Source organism: Salmo salar, chromosome ssa19, assembly GCF_905237065.1.
Source record: "Salmo salar chromosome ssa19, Ssal_v3.1, whole genome shotgun sequence".
Taxonomy (NCBI): Eukaryota; Metazoa; Chordata; class Actinopteri; order Salmoniformes; family Salmonidae; genus Salmo; species Salmo salar.
Genome location: NC_059460.1, coordinates 61,457,829 through 61,484,564, shown reverse-complemented (window position 1 = coordinate 61,484,564; position 26,736 = coordinate 61,457,829). Strand labels below are relative to the sequence as shown.

General features: G+C 42.4%; 1 protein-coding gene across 5 annotated transcripts in view; it reads left to right on the top strand.

The window, feature by feature from the left end:
• scn4aa (sodium channel, voltage-gated, type IV, alpha, a) overlaps positions 1-26,736 on the top strand; it is a 75,669-nt gene that overhangs the window by 33,185 nt on the left and 15,748 nt on the right. For all 5 annotated transcript variants that reach the window (XM_014158702.2, XM_045702577.1, XM_045702578.1 and 2 more), the window contains 14 exons: positions 3,392-3,700; positions 4,450-4,568; positions 4,759-4,848; positions 5,047-5,175; positions 5,773-5,864; positions 6,759-7,031; positions 7,142-7,205; positions 7,510-7,651; positions 7,884-8,081; positions 13,243-13,428; positions 19,503-19,611; positions 21,409-21,647; positions 21,916-22,089; positions 22,274-22,630. In XM_014158702.2, coding sequence (XP_014014177.1) covers positions 3,446-3,700; positions 4,450-4,568; positions 4,759-4,848; positions 5,047-5,175; positions 5,773-5,864; positions 6,759-7,031; positions 7,142-7,205; positions 7,510-7,651; positions 7,884-8,081; positions 13,243-13,428; positions 19,503-19,611; positions 21,409-21,647; positions 21,916-22,089; positions 22,274-22,630 — 2,427 coding nt within the window. In that variant the 5' untranslated portion in view covers positions 3,392-3,445. The remainder of the gene's footprint in view (positions 1-3,391; positions 3,701-4,449; positions 4,569-4,758; positions 4,849-5,046; positions 5,176-5,772; positions 5,865-6,758; positions 7,032-7,141; positions 7,206-7,509; positions 7,652-7,883; positions 8,082-13,242; positions 13,429-19,502; positions 19,612-21,408; positions 21,648-21,915; positions 22,090-22,273; positions 22,631-26,736) is intronic.

Here is a 26,736-nt window from a genome sequence, read left to right as displayed (position 1 = left end):
AAAATGAGTACCAGCACCTATTTCAGTCCAAGTCAAGCACTGCATACACTCTTGCACACACTTATACACACATACAGTGAGGGAAAAAAGTATTTGATCCCCTGCTGATTTTGTACGTTTGCCCACTGACAAAGAAATGATCAGTCTATAATTTTAATGGTAGGTTTATTTAAACAGTGAGACAGAATAACAACAAAAAAATCCAGAAAAACGCATGTCAAAAATTTTATAAAATGATTTGCATTTTAATGAGGGAAATAAGTATTTGACCCCTCTGCAAAACATGACTTAGTACTTGGTGGCAAAACCCTTGTTGGCAATCACAGAGGTCAGACGTTTCTTGTAGTTGGCCACCAGGTTTGCACACATCTCAGGAGGGATTTTGTCCCACTCCTCTTTGCAGATCTTCTCCAAGTCATTAAGGTTTTGAGGCTGACGTTTGGCAACTCGAGCCTTCAGCTCCCTCCACAGATTTTCTATGGGATTAAGGTCTGGAGACTGGCTAGGCCACTCCAGGACCTTAATGTGCTTTTTCTTGAGCCACTCCTTTGTTGCCTTGGCCTTGTGTTTTGGGTCATTGTCATGCTGGAATACCCATCCACGATCCATTTTCAATGCCCTGGCTGAGGGAAGGATGTTCTCACCCAAGATTTGACAGTACATGGCCCCGTCTATCGTCCCTTTGATGTGGTGAAGTTGTCCTGTCCCCTTAGCAGAAAAACACCCCCAAAGCATAATGTTTCCACCTCCGTGTTTGACGGTGGGGATGGTGTTCTTGGGGTCATAGGCAGCATTCCTCCTCCTCCAAACACGGCGAGTTGAGTTGATGCCAAAGAGCTCCATTTTGGTCTCATCTGACCACAACACTTTCACCCAGTTGTCCTCTGAATCATTTAGATGTTCATTGGCAAACTTCAGACAGGCATGTATATGTGCTTTCTTGAGCAGGGGGACCTTGCGGGCGCTGCAGGATTTCAGTTCTTCACGGCGTAGTGTGTTACCAATTGTTTTCTTAGTGACTATGGTCCCAGCTGCCTTGAGATCATTGACAAGATCCTCCCGTGTAGCTCTGGGCTGATTCCTCACCGTTCTCATGATCATTGCAACTCCACGAGGTGAGATCTTGCATGGAGCCCCAGGCCGAGGGATATTGACAGTTCTTTTGTGTTTCTTCCATTTGCGAATAATCACACCAACTGTTGTCACCTTCTCACCAAGCTGCTTGGCGATGGTCTTTTAGCCCATTCCAGCCTTCTGTAGGTCTACAATCTTGTCCCTGACATCCTTGGAGAGCTCTTTGGTTTTGGCCATGGTGGAGAGTTTGGAATCTGATTGATTGATTGCTTCTGTGGACAGGTGTCTTTTTTACAGTTAAAAAACTGAGATTAGGAGCACTCCCTTTAAGAGTGTGCTCCTAATCTCAGCTCGTTACCTGTATAAAAGACACCTGGGAGCCAGAAGTCTTTCTGATTGAGAGAGGGTCAAATACTTATTTCCCTCATTAAAATGCAAATCAATTTATTATATTTTTGACATGCGTTTTTCTTGATTATTTTGTGGTTATTCTGTCTCTCACTGTTCAAATAAACCTACCATTAAAATTATAGACTGATCATTTCTTTGTCAGTGGGCAAACGTACAAAATCAGCAGGGGATCAAATACTTTTTTCCTCACTGTATGTCCCTGCACATATACACACATAAGCATGATACTTACAAGTAAGTGTGTAATTAATCTTTGTATTTTGTTTCTCAACTGCAAAAAGTATCGACGCCAATGGTAAAGCACTTGGCACCATGTATCCCAAGCAACGATTTCATCCCAAATGTGGATGGGCCTACCCATTTGGCAACATTTCAGATCTGATGTTCTGGTTGTGTGCTGTTAATCAAAGGTATACTGAAAATAATTGCTACGGTGAGAATATGCACAAGCTATATGTCCAGACTGTGTGTCATCTACACAAATATAGCAATGTCATGTTTTAAGGTAGCAAAGAGAAGTTAATGTGTTCGATACTAGTGTAACGGAAGTGGTTCAGTGAAACAAGCTCATGTTATGAGTAAACTTGCCTAAGATCTAAAGTCTTGCATGAACTCCCTGAGCTTATGCCTATAGGCTTAAGCCCTGCAGGCTAATACAGTCATGTGTCACACAGACAACCCAGGTTCAATATCTGATCAGTGGCATTGGTGGGGTGACCCGGATTTGGTCAGTTGATGTCTGTCAGCTGCTTGGGTTGTTACGGAGAGAAGGAGGAGGTCAAAGGGGGGTGAAGTGTAACAGAGCCGGAAGTAGTTTTTCTCACAGAAGACTGGCATGCTGATACTCACATTGTTTGTCTACCCTAGCATAATCTAATGAGATTGTATGTCCTTGCCTGAAGTCTACCGTTTACTCCCTGAGCTAATTCCTAGGCTTTAGCTCAGTGGGCTAATGCAGTGGTGTGGCATGCAGACACAGGTTCAATAACTGGTCAGTGGCATTGTTGGGATGACTGGATTTGGTCACTTAATGCCTGTCAGCTGGTGGGGTTGTTCCGTAGAGGAGGAGGTCAAAGGTGGTGAAGTGTAGCAGGGTTGGTGAACCACGATTGTGTGATGAGGAATCGTGCCTGAGACTTTACAATTTGTGTTACATTTTTGAGCTAATACCTAGGGTTTAGCTCAGCAGCCTTTGTCGTTTTATGGCATGCAGACAACCAATGTTCGATACACCACTCTTTGCTAGTGGGAATGACTGGGTATCTAGTGTGCACTAGAAACTGAACTGGGTTCAGAATACTACTTGAAATCATTTCAAATACTTTCACTGTGCTTGATTGAGTTTGCCTGTTGGAATGGAACTAATAGAGCCTGTGGAAAAGTTCCAAAAGTTCCAACCCCTTCCCCGCCCACCAGGCACTCCTGGCTGGCAGAAGCAAACGCTCACATTTTTTAAATTATTTCAAATAGTGTATGACCCCAGGTTTGACTAGAAACACCAGAGTGTTGCAATCTTGTCTCTCCCTCTCTTATCCTGGCTCACTATATAGAGACCCTTGTGTGAAAGGATCTCTTTTCACTGTCTCTCCTCTAAAAATACCCTTATTGCATGGTTTCTCTGCTCACTCCAGGGCGGTGTTCAACTCCTGGCGAACCACAGTGTTTTGTTCCAGCCCAGTAATTACACACCTGATTCAACTAATCACCTAATTTAAGACCCTTAATTAGCTCAAATCAGGTGTGTTAGTACTGGGCAGGAACAAAAGCCTACATACCTTGTGGGTCCTCAGGACCATGATTGAAGAACACTGCTCTAGAGAGAACAAGCTATGGCTATGACTCCATAGAGATGTGTTCTATTTAATTCTGTGGGTGACTCTCTCCCTCACTCTTTCTCTTTCTATAGCTCACTCTAGACTAGAGCGATTCTGGTGTGGTGGTATCTCTTCGCAATGCGAAGATGGCACCCCTGCTCCCTCCCACAGGCGCTGATGCGTTCCGCCGCTTCACCCCGGAATCCCTGGCAGAGATCGAGAGGCTCATGGAGGAAAAGCGAATAGCCGCGGAAGTAGAAGGGTACGTAGATGATGGGCCGTCAGAGCCCAGCAAAGACCTGGAAGCCGGCAAGAGTCTGCCCATGATCTTTGGAGACGCCCCAACGGCGATGCTCAACACACCTCTGGAGGACATAGACCCTTTCTACAAAGCAAAGAAGGTCAGTCCAGGACACCTAAAGCTCACCTAGCAATTTCACTGGACTGTAATACATAAACATCTTTGCTTTTTGTTTTTTTACATAGTTAAGACTCAAGCAAAGGAGACTTATCCGGAAGACACTATATTTAGACATGTCATGACAGCTGACTTAACATAGATGTGTTGCACGCTAAGGCCCCGATTTTTATTTTTTTTTTTCTATTTTTTTTATTATTATTTATTTATTTATTTTTTAAAAAAAATTTTTTTTTTTAATCACTTGCCAATAAAGGAAAACCGCAGTACGGGTTCACGAGATTCACAAGGTTCTCAATCGTTAATGTTGTTTCGGTGTTAACTGCATGCGTTCAAAGAGACACACCACACACACACTGTTCCTTTCAGGGACATTGTCATTGGATATTGCCACTGAACCAAGCCTGTCCTTTAACATTCTGAGTGAACCTACAGTGTGGTTTTCCTTTATCTGTAATAGAATGAATTGGGGGTTAAGACGGGTTAGCGAACTAGGCTGCTAGCCTGGATTAGCTTACTGGAATGTCACTGCAATATGACAGGGTGGATGACTTGACAAATATGATTCCATAAGTTGTCCGGAGTGCATGTAATATCCTTTATGTCATGTATAAGACTGCATTACCACCATGTAAGCTTTGTGTTCAGTTTAATCTTTATTATTTTACAAGTTGTTATTTTAGTCCTTCACTTAGCAGTGCGGTAATGTCTTTTCATGTTGTATTTTTCCAGACCTTTATCGTGATCACCAAAGGAAACACAATCTTCAGGTTCAATGCCGAATCAGCTTGCTACATTCTAAGCCCCTTCAATCATCTTAGAAGAGGAGCCATTAAAATTCTCATACATTCATATCCTTTTTAATGTAAGGACTCTAGCTGCCCTGTGTAGGGAAGGGGTGATTGGAAGAAGGATGGTCTTATATTGTTGTGTACTGTATATAAAGCTGTACCCCCATCAGGGTTTAGCAACCTTTGATGTTACTATTGTCTTTTGCAGTACAATCAGTGTGCCCGCCAGTTTGCCTTGACTCTATATTAAGTTATTTAGCATGTTCATCATGATTACCATTCTGTCGAACTGCTTTTTTATGACGATGAGCGACCCACCGTCATGGAGTAAAACTGTTGAGTAAGTATACTGACCTGTGCTGAATTTCAGGATTGATTCCTGAAAGGACTATTGTACGTGTCGCTGTTTTACCACGATATCTAATGGTTCAGCGTCTTAAGTCATGTAAACAATTAATTATCTCTGAATTACAATGTAGCTCACAGAGAGAGAATTGCAGGAGTAGTGCATTGGAAAGATACTGTTTTCTCCTTGCAGGTATGTTTTTACTGGTATTTATACCTTTGAGGCCTCATGCAAAGTGTTGTCAAGAGGCTTTGTTGTCGGACCTTTTACATTCCTTCGAGATCCATGGAATTGGCTGGATTTCATGGTGATCAGCATGGCGTGAGTACCTAAACACCTAACTGTCTCTCAACCCTCTTTTACAAATTATATAATTGTTAGCAAACTGGAATGGTTAGTAATGTTTTATAACACATTTTATACATCCAGCCTTTATTTTTCCAAGTAAGTAAATTAAGAAATTCTTATTTTTGCAATGACCCCCCTGGCCACATTACATTTAAGAAATAGATTCTGTCCATTTTTGCCAAAAACACTAAAATAAATGAATGATTTAATCTTAGAAAAACAAATGTACATTTTTTTAAAACATACCCAATAATAATGCTAACAAAAAAAAAAATCTCCAATAGTTTGTGATATACAACACGTCTTGTTGCGAGATGGATAAATGGTATTGGCCACCCTCTCAAGCAGTGCGTCCATTTGGCCCAAGAAGTGGACCAATATAAAAATAGACTCTATAAAAAAAAAAAAGATATCATATACCACAGTGAACACCATGTCTGATGTTTTGTGTGCTATTTTGTAATGTTTTTTAACACACAAGACGTTCTTCAGTGACAGGTCCACTTGTTCACTGTCAGTCCACAATTAAATCATGTTAATATATTGCTTGTACTGTGTGTGTCTCCACAGGTACGTCACAGAGTTTGTTGATCTAGGCAACGTGTCAGCCCTTAGGACGTTCCGTGTACTCCGAGCCCTTAAAACAATCACTGTGATTCCTGGTATGTTTTCATCCAGCCTGTTCTCATTGTCCCAGGTTTACATGTACTATCTTAATTAGTATAATATGTTACTTTTGGAATGGGTTACTTAATAAGGAAAAAACTAAAGTAGGGTGGTTGGTCGAGGTGGATGGGTAGGCGTATAACACGAACGTCTAGCAACCCTAAAGGTTGCGTGTTCGAATCTCATCACGTTTCAAATTTAGCATTTTAGCTAATTAGTAACTTGGAACTACACAAATGTTTTGCTACATTGCAACTATTTAGCACGTTAGCTAACCCTAACCTTAACCCTTTAACCTAACTCCTAACCGTTAGCCACCTAGCTAACATTAGCCACAACAAATTGGAATTCGTAATTTTTCATAGCAAATTTGTAACATATTGTACGAATTGCAATTCGTAACATGTCATGCAAATTGTAATTCGGAACATATTAATACGAAGTTGATGTTGGATAGCCACAAATTCATACATGCCATACGAAACGTAACATATCAACTATTTAGTGTCCCAGATTTGTATTTACTATGTTACCTCTACCCGAGTCCAGGTTGTTTCATCTGCAGCTCTTGTTGAGACTTGTCAAACTGATGTCAATATCAAAATGTTTTCTTGATATGTCTTCAATTAATTGACCTGGTTTGTATGCACACGTTCAGACTTATTGAACTATTGACACTGATGTCAGATAATAATAGTATCCAAAGCAACTTACAGTTTACACAGTCAAATATATAGTATGTGTGGCCAATTCAGGAAACAAACCCATAACCTTGGTGTTGACAGCACCGTGCTGAAACCAGTAAGCCATCAGAGCCACTATGCACTATGGGCACTATCTGGTTTATCTTGGCCTGCAGATGTATCACTGACATGCATCCATTTGACCAGGATTAAAAACCATTGTGGGCGCCCTGGTCCAGTCTGTAAAGAAAATGGTAGACGTGATGATCCTCACTGTGTTCGCCCTGGCCGTGTTTGCACTCATCGGCCTGCAACTCTTCATGGGAAATTTGCGCAACAAGTGTGTCCGATGGCCCATCCTCAACTCAACGGTGTTCGACGATTACAACTCCACCTCGTCGCTTGACGGCACCATGGGTTTCGGCGAAACATCAAATTCCACTATTCCTTTCGATTTCAAGGACTACATCAGCAATATAGGTGCGTCTGAGCCACTGAGACAAGTCATCTGTTCCTCTACTTCAGGCTGATGTGACGTTCTGAACAGTACTTTTAGTTTGTGTTTGATTTGCTCTGTCTTTCGGCTATAGAGAATCACTACTATTTGGAAGGTAGTCTGGATGCTCTTCTCTGCGGAAACAGCTCTGATGCTGGGTATGTTACTTTGTGATAACACAAATGGCACAATGATACAAAGATAAGTCATGAATGTATTTCTTAGATTTAGTAAAGCAATATCAGGGTTTTGATGGAAGGATGCACACCACTGTAGCAAACAGAACACTATTGGAAAAGTAGTCAAATGTTATGTAAGCTATACACACAATACAACTATCAAATATAAGTTATGTGCTTGTCTCTGACAAGCAGCATTCTAGATGTTGAGGCTTGTGGGGTCAGGGAGAGTGGCCGGTTGTGTGCAAACTGATTCTTCACTGCTACCCACCACTGTTGATAGGAAGTGCCCAGAAGGATTCACGTGCATAAAGGCTGGGAGAAACCCCAACTACGGCTACACCAGCTACGACTCCTTCGGCTGGGCCTTCTTGTCCCTGTTCAGACTCATGACGCAGGACTACTGGGAGAACCTGTTCCAACTGGTTGGTACTTATATTATATAGTATATAATAATAAATTGTTTCATTAGGTACAAATTTAAGCCTTAAGTTTGACTTTTCCTGGACTTTTTCCTGTAAAAATGTGAGTGCTCTCCATTCCTCGAAAGGGAGTTTTGCCTAAAAGGAATTTCATGAGGCATACTACAAACTGCATGTTGGCTTACCATTTTGTGTCATCCTCCAAACTTGTCTTTGCATGCCTCTTCGTATGCAGACACTTCGAGCAGCGGGGAAGACGTACATGATCTTCTTTGTGCTGGTCATCTTCCTGGGTTCCTTCTACCTCATCAACCTCATCCTGGCCGTGGTTGCCATGGCCTACGACGAGCAGAACGAGGCCACTCTGAAAGAGGCGCAGGATATGGAGGAGGAGTTTCAGAGGCTTCTGGAGCAATACAGGATCCAAGCCCAGGTCAGGTGACAGCTACTGCATATCCTCATGACAAAACAGGCCAAATCAAACTACTTCCTTAGCGCTATGGCAGACTCTGTTAGCGATCCCTCTAGATTCTGGGAAAGAAAGTAGTTTTAGACTCCTGCATCTTTACTGAAAAAGTTCAGATTTGTGATGCTTTTAATCAGTATTTTATCTCAGCTGGTTTCGTATTTGAAAGAAATGACGGTCATAATGGTCTTGGTGAGTTAGTTGACTGTTCTTCCCACATACAGCCTCCTGTTGCCTCGATGGATGATCAGTCAACCTCACATGACTTGGGAAATGGTAGTCAGGGTTTTTCTTTTTGGCAATTCAGACACAAAGGTTATTGCTGCCTTATTAGCTTTGGACACTAAGAAGTCATTAGAGGCTGACAATTTGGACCCGTCTTTGCTTAGTATACAGCGCCCCTCATTGCTGGCTCAGTAACACGCATTTTGTATTGACATTTAGTATCAGGAAATATTCCAAAGGTGTGGAAAGCAGCTTTTGTGGTGCCACTCCATAAGGGTGGTGATAGTAGTGATCTTGATAATTATCAACCTATTTCCAGGCTCCCTTGTCTTGCCAAAATCCTACAATCATTGGTCAAGAAGAATCTATGGTATTTTCTGTTTGTAAATGGTATTCTTAAGGTTAATGAATCCGGATTCAGACCTAAACATAGTACCACTACATCTACCATGCTTGTTGTAAATTATATTGCAAATGCCAAAGGTGATAGAAAGAATTGTGCTGCAATGTTTTGTAGACTTGTCAAAAGCTTTTGATACTGTAGACCATGCTAATCTGTTGAATAAGTTGCCCTCGAAAGGGTTGGATGATAATGCTATCCGATGATTTCTTAATTATTTCAATGACAGAACTCAGGCCATCAATGTAGATTGGGTCAAATCTGAGTTCCTTGAGTTGCATAAAGGGGTGCCTCAAGGTTTGATACTTGGCTCACTACTGTTTACAATCTAAATAAATAACATTGGTAATGCGGTAAAAAAAAAGTAGTTTTTTTTTGTTGTATGCAGATGATGGTGTTGTGTTCCATTGGTTGGCCAAGCCTTTTCCAATTTGAAATCAGATTTGCTAGCACTGCAGAGGTCACTATTGGATCGAAAGTTAGTGCTAAATGCAAGCAAAAACAAATGCATGCTTTTTTCTAGCCCCCATAACCCAGATTTAAATGAATTTGTAATGACTAGTTTGAACGGTACACAAATTGAGCGAAGTCATTCCTACAAATATCTTGGTATCTGGCTTGATGAAAAATTAATTAAAAAAAAAACATGTCACTGAGCTGGTGAAGAAGTTAAAGTTCAAGGCTTGTTTCTTTTACAGAAAGAAAGCATGTCTGACCTGTTTTAATAGGAAGGAAATCGTCCAGGCCACTTGTTTATTTTAGATTATAGGGATATTATCTATTTGCATGCAGCAGTATCTACACTTAAACCACTAGATGTTGTTTTTCATTGTGCCCTTAGGTTTATTACTGGTGATGGTTATAGAACTCACCATTGTGTTTTGTATCAAAGTGTGTTGGGCCTCTTTCTATGTAAGGAGAGAGCAGAATTCTCTTCTGTTTATTTACAAAGCACTCGTGCAGAAACTTCCTATGTATCTATCATTATTAATTAAATGTGGACTTACAAATTAACAAACCCGGTCACAGGCTTAGATAACACTGGAGGTCCCTTCAGTCTCCACAGAGTTGGGTAAAGCCGCTTTTACTTTTCTTGCGCCCTTTATGGGGAACAACTCACAGAGATCTCTGAAATTAGATATTCTGGTCCCCCTTGGTCAGTTCAGAGAAATTATCAGAGACCTCTGTTGATAAATGTGTCTTTTTTTTCTTAATTTGTTTTGTAATTTTGTGTATTGTGTATATATGCTTTATGTATTCATGCAGGGCTCATCTGAAAAAGAGACCCTCGTCTCAGTATGACTTCCCTGTCAAAGTAAAAGTTTAATAATAATTTTAAAAGATGAGAAATTATGACATCAAACTGAACACTATGTAAATACAATATTTGAAGCCTCTCAGTATATATGGAATAATGTGCATATAATTAGGTTGGGGCAATCGACTAATGGTATATTGAATGGCAACCAAATAGGACAGCTTGGGCTTACTTTCTCTTTGCATCAGGGATGCTGGCCCACTAAACCCAAACACTTGGGTTGCACATTTAATCAAATTCACATAGAAATCGCAATATTGACATGTGCAATAGGGTAAAAAATTAGAATTCAATAACTTTTTGACAGAATCCCTTTTGATTTAAACAACACTTTCCATACGTGTTTACCCAGGGAAGAAGTAGACAGAAAGTGATTTTTGGACCTGAATGCCAAAACATTTAGGAGATAGAGGTGCTCAAAGTTGACCCATTTTGCATACACCACCATACCATGAGACATCCATGTATTTAGCATTGGAAAAGATCAGTGGTGGAAAAAGTATTCAACTGTCATACTTGAGTAAAAGTAAAGATACCTTAATAGAAAATAACTAAAGTAAAAGTAAAAGTCACCCAGTAAAAGTCTAAAACTATTTGGTTTAAAATATACTTAAGTATCAAAAGTAAAAGTATATTTCATTTCAAATTCCTTATATTAAGCAAACCAGATGGAACCATTTTCAGTTTTTTTTTTTAACGGAAAGCCATGAGGACACCCCAACATTTAGACATCATTTACAAACGAAGCATGTGTGTTTAGTGAGTCGGCCAGATCAGAGGCAGTAGGGATGACCAGGGATGTTCGGTTGATACGTGCGTGAATTGGACTAATTTCCTGCTAAGCATTCAAAATGTAACGAGTACTTTTGGGTGTCAATGAAAATGTATGGAGTAAAAAGTACAATATTTTCTTAAGGTATGTAGTGAAGTAAAAGTAGTCAAAAATATAAATAGTCAAGTACAGATACCCCAACAAACTACTTAAGTAGTACTTTACAGCATTTTTACTTAAGTAGTTTGATATCATTTAAAAGCTTACAAACAAAACGTAAACTCACGCTGGGGTTTTTGTGTTGTGCTGTGCCCACCATTGGTTGAAACGCAACACTGTGTCATTTCAGTCATAGAACTAGAATTCATAGAAATGGACCTATCCCGTCAGACCACTGCAATTTAGCTGGTACACCATTGAATTTAAATTTGATTTTAAATTACTACTACACACCGTTGAATGTCAACTTAAATAGTCACGTCTATTCTATTATTTCTATATCTATAATTTCAATAGGTTTCCTATGGAGGATTGACAGTATAATTTTAAACAGATATTCCCATTCAAGACAACTTTCTCTGCGTGGACCTCCAACCATCGTTGTGGTAAAATTTGAAAGTTGAAATGTCAATTTTATTCCCATTTTAGTCAGCCAAAACATGACACCCACCCTGTTTTGAAGAGCATGTTGTGTATCAAACGATGGTGGGCACAACACAAAAACCTCAGATGAGGTAAAATAGGGTCTAAGCTACAACATATGTGAATATGAAAAAAATGAGTTTATTGATGTTTAAGGTAAAAGGACAATTTGTACAAAAAAAAATGTTTTTTCAAGAAATTAAATAGTCTGACAAACCTGTTTGTAAGCTTTTAAATGGTATCAATCTCAACCATTCATCTTTTCCAGTGATGAAGACATGGATGTCTCATGGTATGGTGGGGCATGCAAAATAGGTCAACTTTGAGCACTTTTGTCTCTTGAGCACTTCTACAATAGGCAAATACAGTATGTATGGAAGTTTTTGTTCCAATCAAAGGGGTGCTGTCGAAAAGTGACTGAATTCAAATCGGTTTACCCAATATCCATTTTGCAATAGATATCCATATTGGAATGTTTTGAAACACCACTCAGCAGCGTGTAACGTTTAAAAAAAATGTGTTTACTCTTTTTTTCTGTCTCTCTCTTCCTCTCTCCTCTTGCGGCTGGTTCCCACACACACCAAGCCACGCCCCCTGTCCTCCTCCTCGCTGTTAGATTCACTTATATTCACAATACGTTTGCATGCTTTTCTGTTAGGTCAAATGCAGTCAAGAGATTGTTCCAAACAAGAGCAATACTGCTTTCCACTCTGCTTTTTAATATAAATCATTATATTTCTTTGTTCTGAGCTACACTGAGTATACAAAACATTTAGAACACCTGCTCTTTCCATGACGTAGACTGAGCAGGTAAATCCAGTTGAAAGCTAGGATCCCTTATTGATGTCACTTATTACTGTAAGTCGCTCTGGATAAGAGCGTCAGCTAAATGACTAAAATGTAAATGTTATTGAATCCACTTCAACCAGTGTAGATGAATGGGAGAAGACAGGTTAAATAAGGCTTTTTAAGCCTCGTATCAAGAATGGTCCACCACCCAACGGACATCCAGCCAACTTGACAACTGTGGGAAGCATTGGAGTCAACATGGGCCAGCATCCCTGCAGAACGCTTGACACCTTGTAGAGGCCATGCCCCAACGACTTGAGGCTGTTCTGAGGGCAAAAGGGAGTGCAACTCAATATTTGGAAGGTGTTTCGAATGTTTTGTACACTCAATGTATAGTTTACTTATCCAAGTCAAATCGCAATATTTGAATAGCAATTCAAATTTTTGCCCATATCATGCAGCCCTCACTGGCGTAACAAGGTTTCTATGGATCCCGCAAGGTCGGAGTTCACCCCTAATCAACTACCAATAGATTTTTTTGGAATATACAACTGTCCTGTATAGCCTAGCTGAACCTGCATGAATTGAGCCCACCTCACTCTACCAGCTTGGATAGAAATACAGTCCACCCTCAAAGCACTAGCTTACTAGGGATTGTTTCATCATGCAGTCTAGCCTCCTATCTTTAACTATATACCATTTAGCTACTACAAAGGTTTTATAAAAATTACACTTCAAATAGCCTAACAATTAGGAAAAGTTTTTTTGCTTGAGGATAAATTCAGCCACTATGTATTGTTTTGTCTGGCTAATAGTCTACACAAATGGGCTGCAATATCCAAGGTAAATTAAATCATATTCAATTCAACTTTTTGACTGCATTTTTGTGTGCAAATGTTTTCACCACGGCCTGTCCGGTAGGCCAGTGGCAGCCCTACTTTACACAATTAACTCTGATCAATTTATCATTGGTGTTTTACAGGAGCAAGCTGATGCTGCTGCTGGAAGTCAGGTGACCCTGACCAGTCGGAAAGAGCTTAGTCATCACTCTGGGTCATACGGGGGCTCTGCGGATGACGAGCAGAGCCTCGGAGATGATGTTATCAAGGACTGTAATGGGAGAATCGTGCCCCGTCTGGCCATCGTACCAGTGTCCTCCGAGTCGGAGGTCAGTGTGACCTCTCCTTGCTAATGTTTATCTTATCAGGTCAACGTTCATAGGTTAGAATGGGTCCACAGTTTGTTTTGTCTCCTTCTTTTGATGTGAATTTGTAAACGCAGGTTGTTTTGGCTATTGGTCTTTGTTGTCTTGTATACGCAACTCTTTTATCTTAAGAGTTCAATGACACCTAACATGCTTACCAGACCGTATGTGTGGGTGTGTGTGTGTGTGGTCATGCTGTCTAGTCAAACAAATGATATTTTGAAATATCAAAACAAACTCTGATCCAATTATATTAATTTGGGGCCAGGTCGAAAAGCATGAAACATTTATGGCGAATTTAGCTAGCTAGCTTGCTGTTGCTAGCTAATTTGTTCTGGGATATAAACATTGGGTTGTTATTTTACCTGAAATGCACAAGGTCCTCTACTTCGACAATTAATCCACAGATAAAACGGTCAACCGAATTCCTTTCTCATCATCAAATTTATTTTTATATAGCCCTTCGTACATCAGCTGATATTCTCAAAGTGCTGTACAGAAACCCAGCCTAAAACCCCAAACAGCAAGCAAAGCATGTGAAAGAAGCACGGTGGCTAGGAAAAACTCCCTAGAAAGGCCAAAAACCTAGGAAGAAACCTAGAGAGGAACCAGGCTATGAGGGGTGGCCAGTCCTCTTCTGGCTGTGCAGGGTGGATATTATAACAGAACATAGTTAAAATGTTCATAAATGACCAGCATGGTCAAATAATAATAATCATAGTAGTTGTCGAGGGTGCAACAAGCACGTCCGGTGAACAGGTCAGGGTTCCATAGCCGCAGGCAGAACAGTTGAAACTGGAGCAGCAGCACGGCCAGGTGGACTGGGGACAGCAAGGAGTCATCATACAAGGTAGTCCTGAGGCATGGTCCTAGGGCTCAGGTCCTCCGAGAGAAAGACGGAAAGAGAGAGAGAGAATTAGAGAGAGCATATTTAAATACACACAGGACACCGGATAAGACAAGAGAAATACTCCAGATGTAACAGACTGACCCTAGCCCCCGACACATAAACTACTGCAGCATAAATACTGGAGGCTGAGACAGGAGGGATCAGAAGACACTGTGGCCCCATCCGATGATACCCCGGACAGGGCCAAACAGGCAGGATATAACCCCACCCACTTTGCCAAAGCACAGCCCCCACACCACTAGAGGGATGTCTCCAACCACCAACTTACCGTCCTAAGACAAGGCCGAGTATAGCCCACAACGATCTCCGCCATGGCACAACCCAAGGGGGGCGCCAACCCAGACAGGAAGACCACGTCAGTGACTCAACCCACTCAAGTGACGCACCCCTCCCATGGACGGCATGGAAGAACACCAGTAGGCCAGTGACTCAGCCCCTGTAAAAGGGTTAGAGGCAGAGAATCCCAGTGAAAAGAGGGGAACCGGCAAGGCAGAGACAGCAAGGGCGGTTCGTTGCTCCAGCCTTTCCGTTCACCTTCACACTCCTGGGCCAGACTATACTTAATCATAGGACCTACTGAAGAGATAAGTCTTCAGTAAAGACTTAAAGGTTGAGACTGAGTCTGCGTCTCTCACATTGGTAGGCAGACCATTCCATAAAAATGGAGCTCTATAGGAGAAAGCCCTACCTCCAGCCGTTTGCTTAGAAATTCTAGGGACAATTAGGAGGCCTGCGTCTTGTGACCGTAGCGTACGTGTAGGTATGTACGGCAGGACCAAATCGGAAAGATGGGTAGGAGCAAGCCCATGTAATGCTTTGTAGGTTAGCAGTAAAACCTTGAAATCAGCCCTTGCCTTAACAGGAAGTCAGTGTAGAGATGCTAGCACTGGAGTAATATGAACAAATGTTTTGGTTCTAGTCAGGATTCTAGCAGCCGTATTTAGCACTAACTGAAGTTTATTTAGTGCTTTATCCGGGTAGCCGGAAAGTAGAGCATTGCAGTAGTCCAGCCTAGAAGTAACAAAAGCATGGATTAATTTTTCTGCGTCATTTTTGGACAGAAAATTTCTGATTTTTGCAATGTTACGTAGATGGAAAAAAGCTGTCCTTGAAACAGTCTTGATATGTTCTTCAAAAGAGAGATCAGGGTCCAGAGTAACGCCGAGGTCCTTCACAGTTTTATTTGAGACGACTGTACAACCATCCAGATTAATTGTCAGATTCAACAGAAGATCTCTTTGTTTCTTGGGACCTAGAACAAGCATCTCTGTTTTGTCCGAGTTTAAAAGTAGAAAGTTTGCAGCCATCCACTTCTTTATGTCTGAAACACAGGCTTCTAGCGAGGGCAATTTTGGGGCTTCACCATGTTTCATTGAAATAGCTGTGTGTCGTCCGCATAGCAGTGAAATTGAACATTATGTTTTCGAATGACATCCCCAAGAGGTAAAATATATAGTGAAAACAATAGTGGTCCTAAAACGGAACCTTGAGGAACACCGAAATTTACAATTGATTTGTCAGAGGACAAACCATTCACAGAGACAAACTGATATCTTTCCGACAGATAAGATCTAAACCAGGCCAGAACTTGTCCATGTAGACCAATTTGGGTTTCCAATCTCTCCAAAAGAATGTGGTGATCGATGGTATCAAAAGCGGCACTAAGATCTAGGAGCACGAGGACAGATGCAGAGCCTCGGTCTGACGTCATTAAAAGGTCATTTACCACCTTCACAAGTGCAGTCTCAGTGCTATGATGGGGTCTAAAACCAGACTGAAGCGTTTCGTATACATTGTTTGTCTTCAGGAAGGCAGTGAGTTGCTGTGCAACAGCTTTTTCTAAAATTTTTGAGAGGAATGGAAGATTCGATATAGGCCGATAGTTTTTTATAATTTCTGGATCAAGATTCGGCTTTTTCAAGAGAGGCTTTATTACTGCCACTTTTAGTGAGCTTGGTACACATCCGGTGGATAGAGAGCCGTTTATTATGTTCAACATAGGAGGGCCAAGCACAGGAAGCAGCTCTTTCAATAGTTTAGTTGGAATAGGGTCCAGTATGCAGCTTGAGGGTTTGGAGGCCATGATTATTTTCATCATTGCGTCAAGAGATATAGTACTAAAACACTTTAGTATCTCCCTTGATCCTAGGTCCTGGCAGAGTTGTGCAGACTCAGGACAATGGAGCTTTGGAGGAATACCCAGATTTAAAGAGGAGTCTGTAATTTGCTTTCTAATGATCATGATCTTTTCCTCAAAGAAGTTCATAAATTTATTACTGCTGAAGTGAAAGCCATCCTCCATTTGCGAAGGCTGCTTTTTAGTTAGCTTTGCGACAGTATCAAAAAGAAATTTCGGATTGTTCTTATTTTCCTCAATTAAGTTGGAAAAATAGGATGATCGAGCAGCAGTAAGGGCTCTTCGATACTGCACGGTACTGTCTTTCCAAGCTAGTCGGAAGACTTCCAGTTTGGTGTGGCGCCATTTCCGTTCCAATTTTCTGGAAGCTTGCTTCAGAGCTCGTGTATTTTCTGTATACCAGGGAGCTAGTTTCTTATGACAGATGTTTTTAGGGGGTGCAACTGCATCTAGGGTATTGCGCAAGGTTAAATTGAGTTCCTCGGTTAGGTGGTTAACTGATTTTTGTCCTCTGACGTCCTTGGGTAGGCAGAGGCAGTCTGGAAGGGCATCAAGGAATCTTTGGGTTGTCTGAGAATTTATAGCACGACTTTTAATGCTCCTTGGTTGGGGTCTGAGCAGATTATTTGTTGCAATTGCAAACGTAATAAAATGGTGGTCCGATAGTCCAGGATTATGAGGAAAAACATTTAGATCCACAACATTTATTCCATGGGACAAAACTAGGTCCAGAGTATGACTGTGGCAGTGAGTAGGTCCAGAGACATGTTGGACAAAACCCACTGAGTCGATGATGGCTCCGAAAGCCTTTTGGAGTGGGTCTGTGGACTTTTCCATGTGAATGTTAAAGTCACCAAAAATTAGAATATTATCTGCTATGACTACAAGATCCGATAGGAATTCAGGGAACTCAGTGAGGAACACTGCATATGGCCCAGGAGGCCTATAAACAGTAGCTATAAAAAGTGAGTGAGTAGGCTGCATAGATTTCGTGACTAGAAGCTCAAAAGACGAAAACGTCATTGTTTTTTTTTTTGTAAATTGAAATTTGCTATCGTAAATGTTAGCAACACCTCCGCCTTTGCCGGATGCACGGGGGGTATGGTCACTAGTGTAACCAGGGGGTGAGGCCTCATTTAACACAGTAAATTCATCAGGCTTAAGCCATGTTTCAGTCAGGCCAATCACATCAAGATTATTAGTGATTAGTTCATTGACTATAACTGCCTTGGAAGTGAGGGATCTAACATTAAGTAACCCAATTTTGAGATGTGAGGTATCACAATCTCTTTCAATAATGGCAGGAATGGAGGAGGTCTTTATACTAGTGAGATTGCTAAAGCGAACACCGCCATTTTTAATTTTGCCCAACCTAGATCGAGGCACAGACACGGTCTCAATGGGGAAAGCTGAGCTGACTACGCTGACTGTGCTAGTGGCAGACTCCACTAAGCTGGCAGGCTGGCTAACAGCCTGCTGCCTGGCCTGCACCCTATTTCATTGTGGAGCTAGAGGAGTTAGAGCCCTGTCTATGTTCGTAGATAAGATGAGAGCACCCCTCCAGCTAGGATGGAGTCCGTCACTCCTCAACAGGCCAGGCTTGGTCCTGTTTGTGGGTGAGTCCCAGAAAGAGGGCCAATTATCTACAAATTCAATCTTTTGGGAGGGGCAGAAAACAACAGTTTTCAACCAGCGATTGAGTTGTGAGACTCTGCTGTAGAGCTCATCACTCCCCCTAACTGGGAGGGGGCCAGAGACAATTAATCGATGCCGACACATCTTTCTAGCTGATTTACACGCTGAAGCTATGTTGCGCTTGGTGACCTCTGACTGTTTCATCCTAACATCGTTGGTGCCGACGTGGATAACAATATCTCTATACTCTCTACACTCGCCAGTTTTAGCTTTAGCCAGCACCGTCTTTAGATTAGCCTTAACGTCGGTAGCCCTGCCCCCTGGTAAACAGTGTATGATCGCTGGATGATTAGTTTTAAGTCTAATACTGCGGGTAATGGAGTCGCCAATGACTAGGGTTTTCAATTTGTCAGAGCTAATGGTGGGAGCCGTCGGCGTCTCAGACCCCACAACGGGAGGAGTAGAGACCAGAGAAGTCTCGGACTCCGACTCGCTTAATGGGGAGAACCGGTTGAAAGTTTCTGTCGGCTGAATAAGCGACACCGGTTGAGCATTCCTACAGCGTTTCCCTCCAGAAGCCATGAGAAAGATGTCCGGCTGCGGGGACCGTGCGAGGGGGTTTATACTAACGTTACTATCTGTACTTACTGGTGGCACAGACGCTGTTTCATCCTTTCCTACACTGAAATTACCCTTGCCTAACGATCGCGTCTGAAGCTGGGCTTGCAGCACAGCTATCCTTGCCGTAAGGCGATCGTTCTCCTGTATATTATAGGTACAACGACTGCAATTAGAAGGCATCATGTTAATGTTACTTAGCTTCGGCTGTTTGAAGTCCTGACGAACCATGTCCAGATAAAACCTCCGGGGTGAAAAGTTGAGTGAGGGAAAAAGTAAAAATATACGGTAATGAAAAAGTAAAAAACCGTCAGGTAGCAAAGTAAGATCGGCAACAAAACGCACAGCAGCGTAAACAAGTCTGCATTTGCTGTTTCTCCAGTGGAAGTTGCCCTCAAGCTTAGCATAGAATGTTAAGCTCCTTCCTGCACTACTACAACCGACTGGAGTGTAGACCTCAGTTCATCTTTCAATCAACCACATGGGCATAAGCTCCTAAAAACCAATGCGGAGATTTGGGAGGCAGGACTTGCACCGCGTTGAGCGTCACAAATAGAACCAAGTTCTATTTTAGCGCCCGGCTACGCAGACGCTCGCTAACGCGCGCTAGTGGTGTGAGTGCAATGATTAAATAACATGCGTGTGTACTTTCATTCTGTAACGCTCGCGCACGCGGTGTAGACAGCATGTAAGATGTTTAGTGGCCAGTGATGATGAGACTTAACCCCCCCTCCCCAGTCGGTTCCAGAGGACGAGTTCAAAGAGGACAGCATGCTCCACCTGGAGCAGCCAGGCCTGAAGAACAGATCGGCGAGTGCTGTTAGTGTTCTCACCACCGTCATGGAGGGTAAGAGAGCGACACATAGTGATGGTCATGATTATGATGACGACAATTGTGAAAATGCTGATAATGATGACGATGATTCTTGAATGATAGTATTACCATTGTGATATCATCAGGAATGACAATGATATCATTTTAATTCAGGAATTTTTTTTTCGGGAAGAGTAAAATGCAGCCCTGCATTGATAACTGTATTCTGAACAAAAATATAAAACGCAACATGCAACAATTGAAAAGATTTTGCTGAGTTACAGTTCATAAAAGGAAATGAGTCAATTGAAATAAATTCATTAGGCCCTAATCTATGGATTTCACATGACTGGGCAGGGGCGCAGCCATGTATGGGCCTGGGAGGGAAGCCAATCAGAATTCGTTTTTCCCATTAAAGGGGATCCCGCAGGTGATGATGTGGAGGTCCTGTGCTGGCATGGTTACACGTGGTCTGCGGTTGTGAGGCCGGTTGTATGTCCTGCCAAATTCTCTAAAACTACGTTGGAGGTGGCTTATGGTAGACAAATTGAATTCTCTATCAACAGCTCTGGTGAACATTCTGCAGTCATCATGACAATTGAACATTCCCTCAACTTGAGACATCTGTGGCATTGTGTTGTGTGACAAAACTGCAAATTTTAGTGCAGCCTTTGATTGTCCGCAGCACAAGGTGTAATGATCATGCTGTTTAATCAGCTTCTTGATATGCCACACCTGTCAGCTGGATGGATTATCTTGACAAAGGATCGAATGCTCACTAACAGGAATGTGAACAAATTTGTGCACAACATTTGAGAGAAATAATCCTTTTGTGTGTTTGGAGAATTTCTGTGATCTTCTTTCAGCTCATGGAACATGGGATCAACACTTTACATGTTGCGTTAATATTTTTGTTCAGTGTATTTTCAGAAAAAATTTCCCTATAGATCCATTCGTAATGCATGCAAATATTTGTTTTTATGTCTACTTCAACTACTATCATATATATGCCATGAAATGTACTGTATGTCATTGGTCTGTTTCTTGCCTAAGACAAACATAACCGTCCACAGTAGGAGACATGTCAAGTCCCTCAGGCAAGTTTAGAAATACACTAGGCTTAGTTGGGAGTGGATGCAGTCTTCGCTCTAATGTGAAGTGTAATTGCCTAGCTTATCATGTGGTTGTAGACATGGCCTTCTGACCCCCCCACCACCACTCATTACAGTAGCATTGTCTGAAGTCTGTCGCACACAGAACAGCCAATCACATTGTGTGTATGTGAGTGAGGGGGGAGAGAGCCCTGTTAATGTACAGTTGCATGCCCTCTTGGTGCTAAGCTTGAGCTATTTTAGCCTTCCAGGGCGGGCTGGCACCACGGGCATGAATTCTGGTGTTACCCACTGTTGCATTTCATTTACTTGTTGTTTTTGTTTTTAGTATAGAACAGAAAGATTGCCCGTATTTGTACACATTTAACGACACATGAATGTCACCAATGCATGTTCTTAAAATCAAAGAATGTTGAACTAGGGCAATAAATGACAAATGTCCCTAATTCTGTCAATCATCCACTCATACCCTCCTGTCACTTTTTAGAGCAGGACATTTTGCTCGAATGTCAGATCAATATTCTAGGGGTGTCTTAGTAGTCTTGGATAACTTTGTTTCATTGTCTTTTTTTACTTCATAACAATGGCAAGAGGGATGAATTGTAGAGTTTTCAGCCATAATACCAAATCATATAAACAAATGTTTGTTTGTTATTATGTTTCTATTAAAACGTTATTATTGAACTGGTCATCTAAACCTCCCCTCTCTTTCTAATAGAGCTGGAAGATGCCCAGAAGCCTTGTCCGCCCGGCTGGTACAAGTTTGCCGACACCTTCCTGAAGTGGGACTGTTGCGTGCCCTGGGTATGGTTGAAGAAGTGGTTGCTCTTTATTGTGATGGACCCCTTCGTGGACCTAGGCATCACCATCTGCATCGTGCTCAACACCCTCTTCATGGCCATGGAGCACTACCCCATGAGCCCAGAGTTTGACCACATGCTCTCCGTGGGGAACCTGGTAACAACTTTTAAAGTGGTAGTTTAGAGGTAGATGTTAGGTGTGTAAAGCTAGCTGTATTGCTAGCCCAAACTTGCATTGCTACTGCAGCTTCCTTATTATAACTGCGTGGCATATAATTTCAGGTGTCATGTTAGCTTGAATCGGATATTACTTAGTCTTTTCTTGTGTTGATGAGAACATTTCTTAACATCCGAGTTATGGTTTTTGACATGATGTATCAAAATGACAACTTGTTTATATTTCTGATATATGAATCCCCCTCTAGGTTTTCACTGGGATCTTCACAGCAGAGATGGTCTTCAAGCTTTGCGCCATGGATCCCTACTACTACTTCCAGGTCGGCTGGAACATTTTCGACAGTATCATTGTCACGTTCAGTCTGGTGGAGTTAGGTCTAGCCAATGTCCAAGGCCTGTCCGTTCTCAGGTCTTTCCGTTTGGTAAGACACACTGATTTCCAGTCAATTCATGTCTGTGAAATAGTATTCGTAGATTAACCTTATTGTAGTCATTTAGTTTACAGGGACAATGTACAACAAGGAACTTGCATCAAGAGCACATCAAGCCATGAAAAATGCAATTTGTGTGTTGTCTGTCTGTTGATGTACTATGTGTTGGAGGCAGCTGCGTGTCTTCAAACTAGCCAAGTCGTGGCCCACGCTCAACATGCTGATCAAGATTATTGGCAACTCTGTGGGCGCTCTGGGCAACCTGACCTTGGTGCTGGCCATCATCGTCTTCATCTTCGCCGTGGTGGGCATGCAGCTCTTCGGCAAGAGCTACAAGGAATGCGTGTGTAAGATTGCCACCGACTGTGAGTTGCCGCGTTGGCACATGCACGACTTCTTCCACTCATTCCTCATCGTGTTTCGCATCCTGTGCGGGGAGTGGATCGAGACCATGTGGGACTGTATGGAGGTGGCCGGAGCCGGGATGTGCCTGGTGGTCTTCATGATGGTCATGGTCATCGGAAACCTGGTGGTGAGTGCAGCAGACACCCAACTGTAACCCTAATCCCTAAACCTAATCCTCATCCTTAAAGCTGAGATCCACGGTAGTGGGAAATAGCACCACGGACGCCCCTCCAACGTTCTTATTGTTTTTGTTACCGAGCTCAGGAGGGTCACGGAACATGGTCAAAAAAATTGCAGTGCATATTGTGCTCTTCTATTGCATGTGCAATGTCAGAGGGGAAAAAAACAGTGTTTGTTGTTTTCATTAACTTCTTTGTTGTTGAAATATCGCAAACGGCCATTGCTGTTTCACCATAGAGTCGAAGCCCACTCCTGTGTGAAAATCTAATTTGCGTAATAAATGAAATCCCCTTCAAAATCAGTCTGTTTATGCTAGAGATATCAGCGTCTCAACCCACCGTATCCGCCGATGTCGGCCTTCCGCATCTGCGATGGAAGGTGGCAGAGCTACAGTTGTGTTTGTCAGACCAGGAAATGTCCCGAAAATTGGAGTCCAAACGGTTTTGGCAAGAAACTATATTATGACCCACTATGGAAAGCTGAGATGCTCTCAAATACGTACATATCAGTTGTTTTGCTCTACGACGCTCAAACCTCAAGACTCGTCTGAAGGTAACCTAGTACCAGGCTGAAAAATGTATGGTAGTGAATAGGGAATTTACACATGTATACAGGTAATATATATATATTTTTCCTGAGCTTACTTATATCTCTCAAATATAGGACAGACACTGTCTTATCTGGTTACGTAAAGACTATCCCTTTAATTAGGGTTGTATGGAAGTATAAATAGATATTCAATGTGAGGGCACAATAAATCTTTTAAGTATAGTGAACATTCTAGAGATCCTAGATAATGCCTCTCAACAACACACGCAGTCCCCAACTGTGAACATCTGTCAATACTGTCAACTTGTAAATCTCAGTAACAGTTATTCGAAATCTCTGCAGACCTAACGATTATAGTATTGTAATGCTCAGTCAATCCAGGAGATATTGTGCACACAGCTGATGGCGAGTCTATTTTTGTCCCCCTAGAGACGCCAAGAACAGACACACTACATGGCCAAAAGTATGTGGACACCCCTTCAAATTAGTGGATTCGGCTATATTCAGCCACATCCGTTGCTGACAGGTGTATGAAATAGAGCACACAGCCATGCAATCTTCATAGACAACCAGTAGAATGGACTTACTGAAGAGCTGTGACTTTCAACGTGGCACCGTCATAGGATGCCACCTTTCCAACAAGTCAGTTTGTCAAATTTCTGCCCTGCTAGAGCTGCCCCGGTCAACTGCTAGTGCTGTTATTCTGAAGTGGAAACGTCTAGGAGCAACAACGGCTCAGCCGTGAAGTGGTAGGCTCACAGAACGGGACAAGCTCACAGAACGGGACCGCCGAGTGCTGAAGCGCGTAACGACTAAAAATACATTTGACCTTTTGGAATTACCAATGAGGAGTTAATCAACAAACCATATTAGAGTAGGGAATATACAGTGGTTCTTCCTTTAAAAGTTTTGAACTTATGCTGCGACCGTTTGTGGTAGATGGTGGCAGATTGTGGTAAATTGCGTCATTCTGGCAACAATGGCTGACACTTAAATAACATGCCATAGAATTCTGTGGCACCCCGCATGCTGTGCTGCAGTACACTGCAACTTTTAAAGGAAGAACCACTGTACAATAAGAGGAGGCACTCCCATTTACAGTATTTGGAATCTCCAGGAGGGATCTAATTCTGCGCTAGACAGGAGTTGAAACGCCATAATGGTGTTTTCAACCTTTTTCTGGGTTAGTTCTCCAGTCTTTGGCAAGGTGTTGCACAAGTCTTGATTATGTGACGTTACAACATACCTTGTCATGTTTCAGAACACATCAGGATGAATGTTTCAGTACACCTTAAATCTGTCCCAATACCTTCACAACCAAGTGTTTCAATACTTCAGTAAAGTTAAGGTCTCGTCTCCTTTAAGGTGGTGGCAGCTCAGTTGCCACTAGATTTAGTGTTAAAATGCACTTCATTTTAACAGTGTAGTGTCTTGGTTTATGTGCCGTTTGCCTGGAAGACACAGTAGCCATAGGCAGCAGGAGACTTGGATGGGGGTTGAGGGGGTGTGAGACACAAAAAAAGCCATGTTAGTGTTGGCGCGAGTCCCCAGTGCTTTTGTTAGCTCGTCGGGATGAGAATAGCCATTTCCGCTTGATTCTATTAATAACCACCAGAGAGAGGAAATGCATTTGGCCTCACGCCGCAAATATTGTGCTTGTGTGATCAGCTGTTAACAGCTCATCTGCATGTCCTTGTTCTGGAAGATGAGGAGTAATGACAGGGACAGGGCCTCCCATCCTGCACCCCATAATAGGTGGAGTGGATTGTCTTAGCCACCACTTGTGGTTCAATGCAATACCAAGGCATCTAAGCCAACCACTATCAGTAGTGTCTGTCTACGAATCCCGTAATCATATTACAGAACATCACAATATACCAGATCATTTTTATTAGGGCTGTCAAAAAAAATCAGAATTTGCTCAAAGTGAGCTGTAGGTTAATAATGATTTATTTAACTTCATTTTTCATTACAAAAAAATGCTGAAAGTGCAGGCCTCCCGAGTGGCGCACTGGTCTAAGGCACTGCATCACAGTACTAGCTGTGCCACTAGAGATCTTGGTTCAAGTCCAGGCTCTGTCGCAGCCGGCCGCGACCGGGAGACCCAAGGGGCGGTGCACAATTGGCCCAGCGTCGTCCGGGTAAGGGGAGGGTTTGGCCGGCAGGGATGTTCTTGCCCCATCGCGCACTAGCGACTCCTGTGGTGGGCTGGGCGGAATGCACACGTCAGGTGTATGGCGTTTCCTCCGACACATTGGTGCGGCTGGCTTCCGGGTTAAGCGGGCGTCCCGAGTCCGTACGGGAGTTGCGGCGATGGAACAAGACTACCAATTGGATACCATGAAAAAGGGGTAAAAAATTATATTTAAAAATCTCAAAGTGCATAAAAAGCAAAACAAACATTTACAAGAATATTGCCTTCTTGATTTATTTTCCTAAAGTAACAGGTAAATTCATAAAGAACACATTTTTTACCTCAATGTAGAGTGTCCAATTAAAAGCTAATCTTTTGATCAATGGGTCAAATAATATGTTAATTGTGTATGTAATCCTCTAAGAAAACCAATGGTCCAAAACTCATGTCTCGATCATAATCAATCAAATGTATTTATAAAGCCCTTTTACATCTGCCGATGTCACAAAGTGCTGTACAGAAACCCAGCCTAAAACCCCAAACAGCAAGCAATGCAGATGTAGAAGCACAGTGGCTAGGAAAAACTCCCTAGAAAGGCCGGAACCTAGGAAGAAACCTAGAGAGGAACCAGGCTCTGAGGGGTGGCCAGTCCTCTTCTGGCTGTGCTGGTTGGAGATTATAACAGTCAGTGGCCAAGATGTTCAAATGTTCATAGATGACCAGCAGGGTCAGATAATAATAATCACAGTGGTTGTAGAGGGTGCAACAGGTCAGCACCTCAGGAGTAAATGTCAGTTGGCTTTTCATAGCCGATCATTCAGAGTTAGAGACCGCAGGTGTGGTAGAGAGGGAGTCGAAAAAACAGCAGGTCCGGGACAAGGTAGCACGTCCGGTGAACAGGTCAGGGTTCCATAGCCGCAGGCAGAACAGTTGAAACTGGAGCAGCAGCACGACCAGGTGGACTTGTGGACAGCAAGGAGTCATCAGGCTAGGTAGTCCTTAGGTCCTCAGAGAGAGAGAATTAGAGGGAGCATACTTAAATTCACACAGGACACCGGATAAGACAGGAGAAATACTCCAGATATAACAGACTGACCCTAGCCCCCCGACACAAACTATTGCAGCATAAATACTGGAGGCTGAGACAGGAGGTGTCGGGAGACACTGTGGCCCCGTCCGACGATACCTCCGGACAGGGCGAAACAGGCAGGATATAACCCCACCCACTTTGCCAAAGCACAGTCAGAATTATGGTGATTAAATCAATGGAGGCCAGAGGAAAAAAGTGGTCAAAAATATGGAAAACTGAGTAATGTCAGCTAGGCTGGATTCTGAAAGAATGAAGGCTACTGGCTACCTGACATACTCAC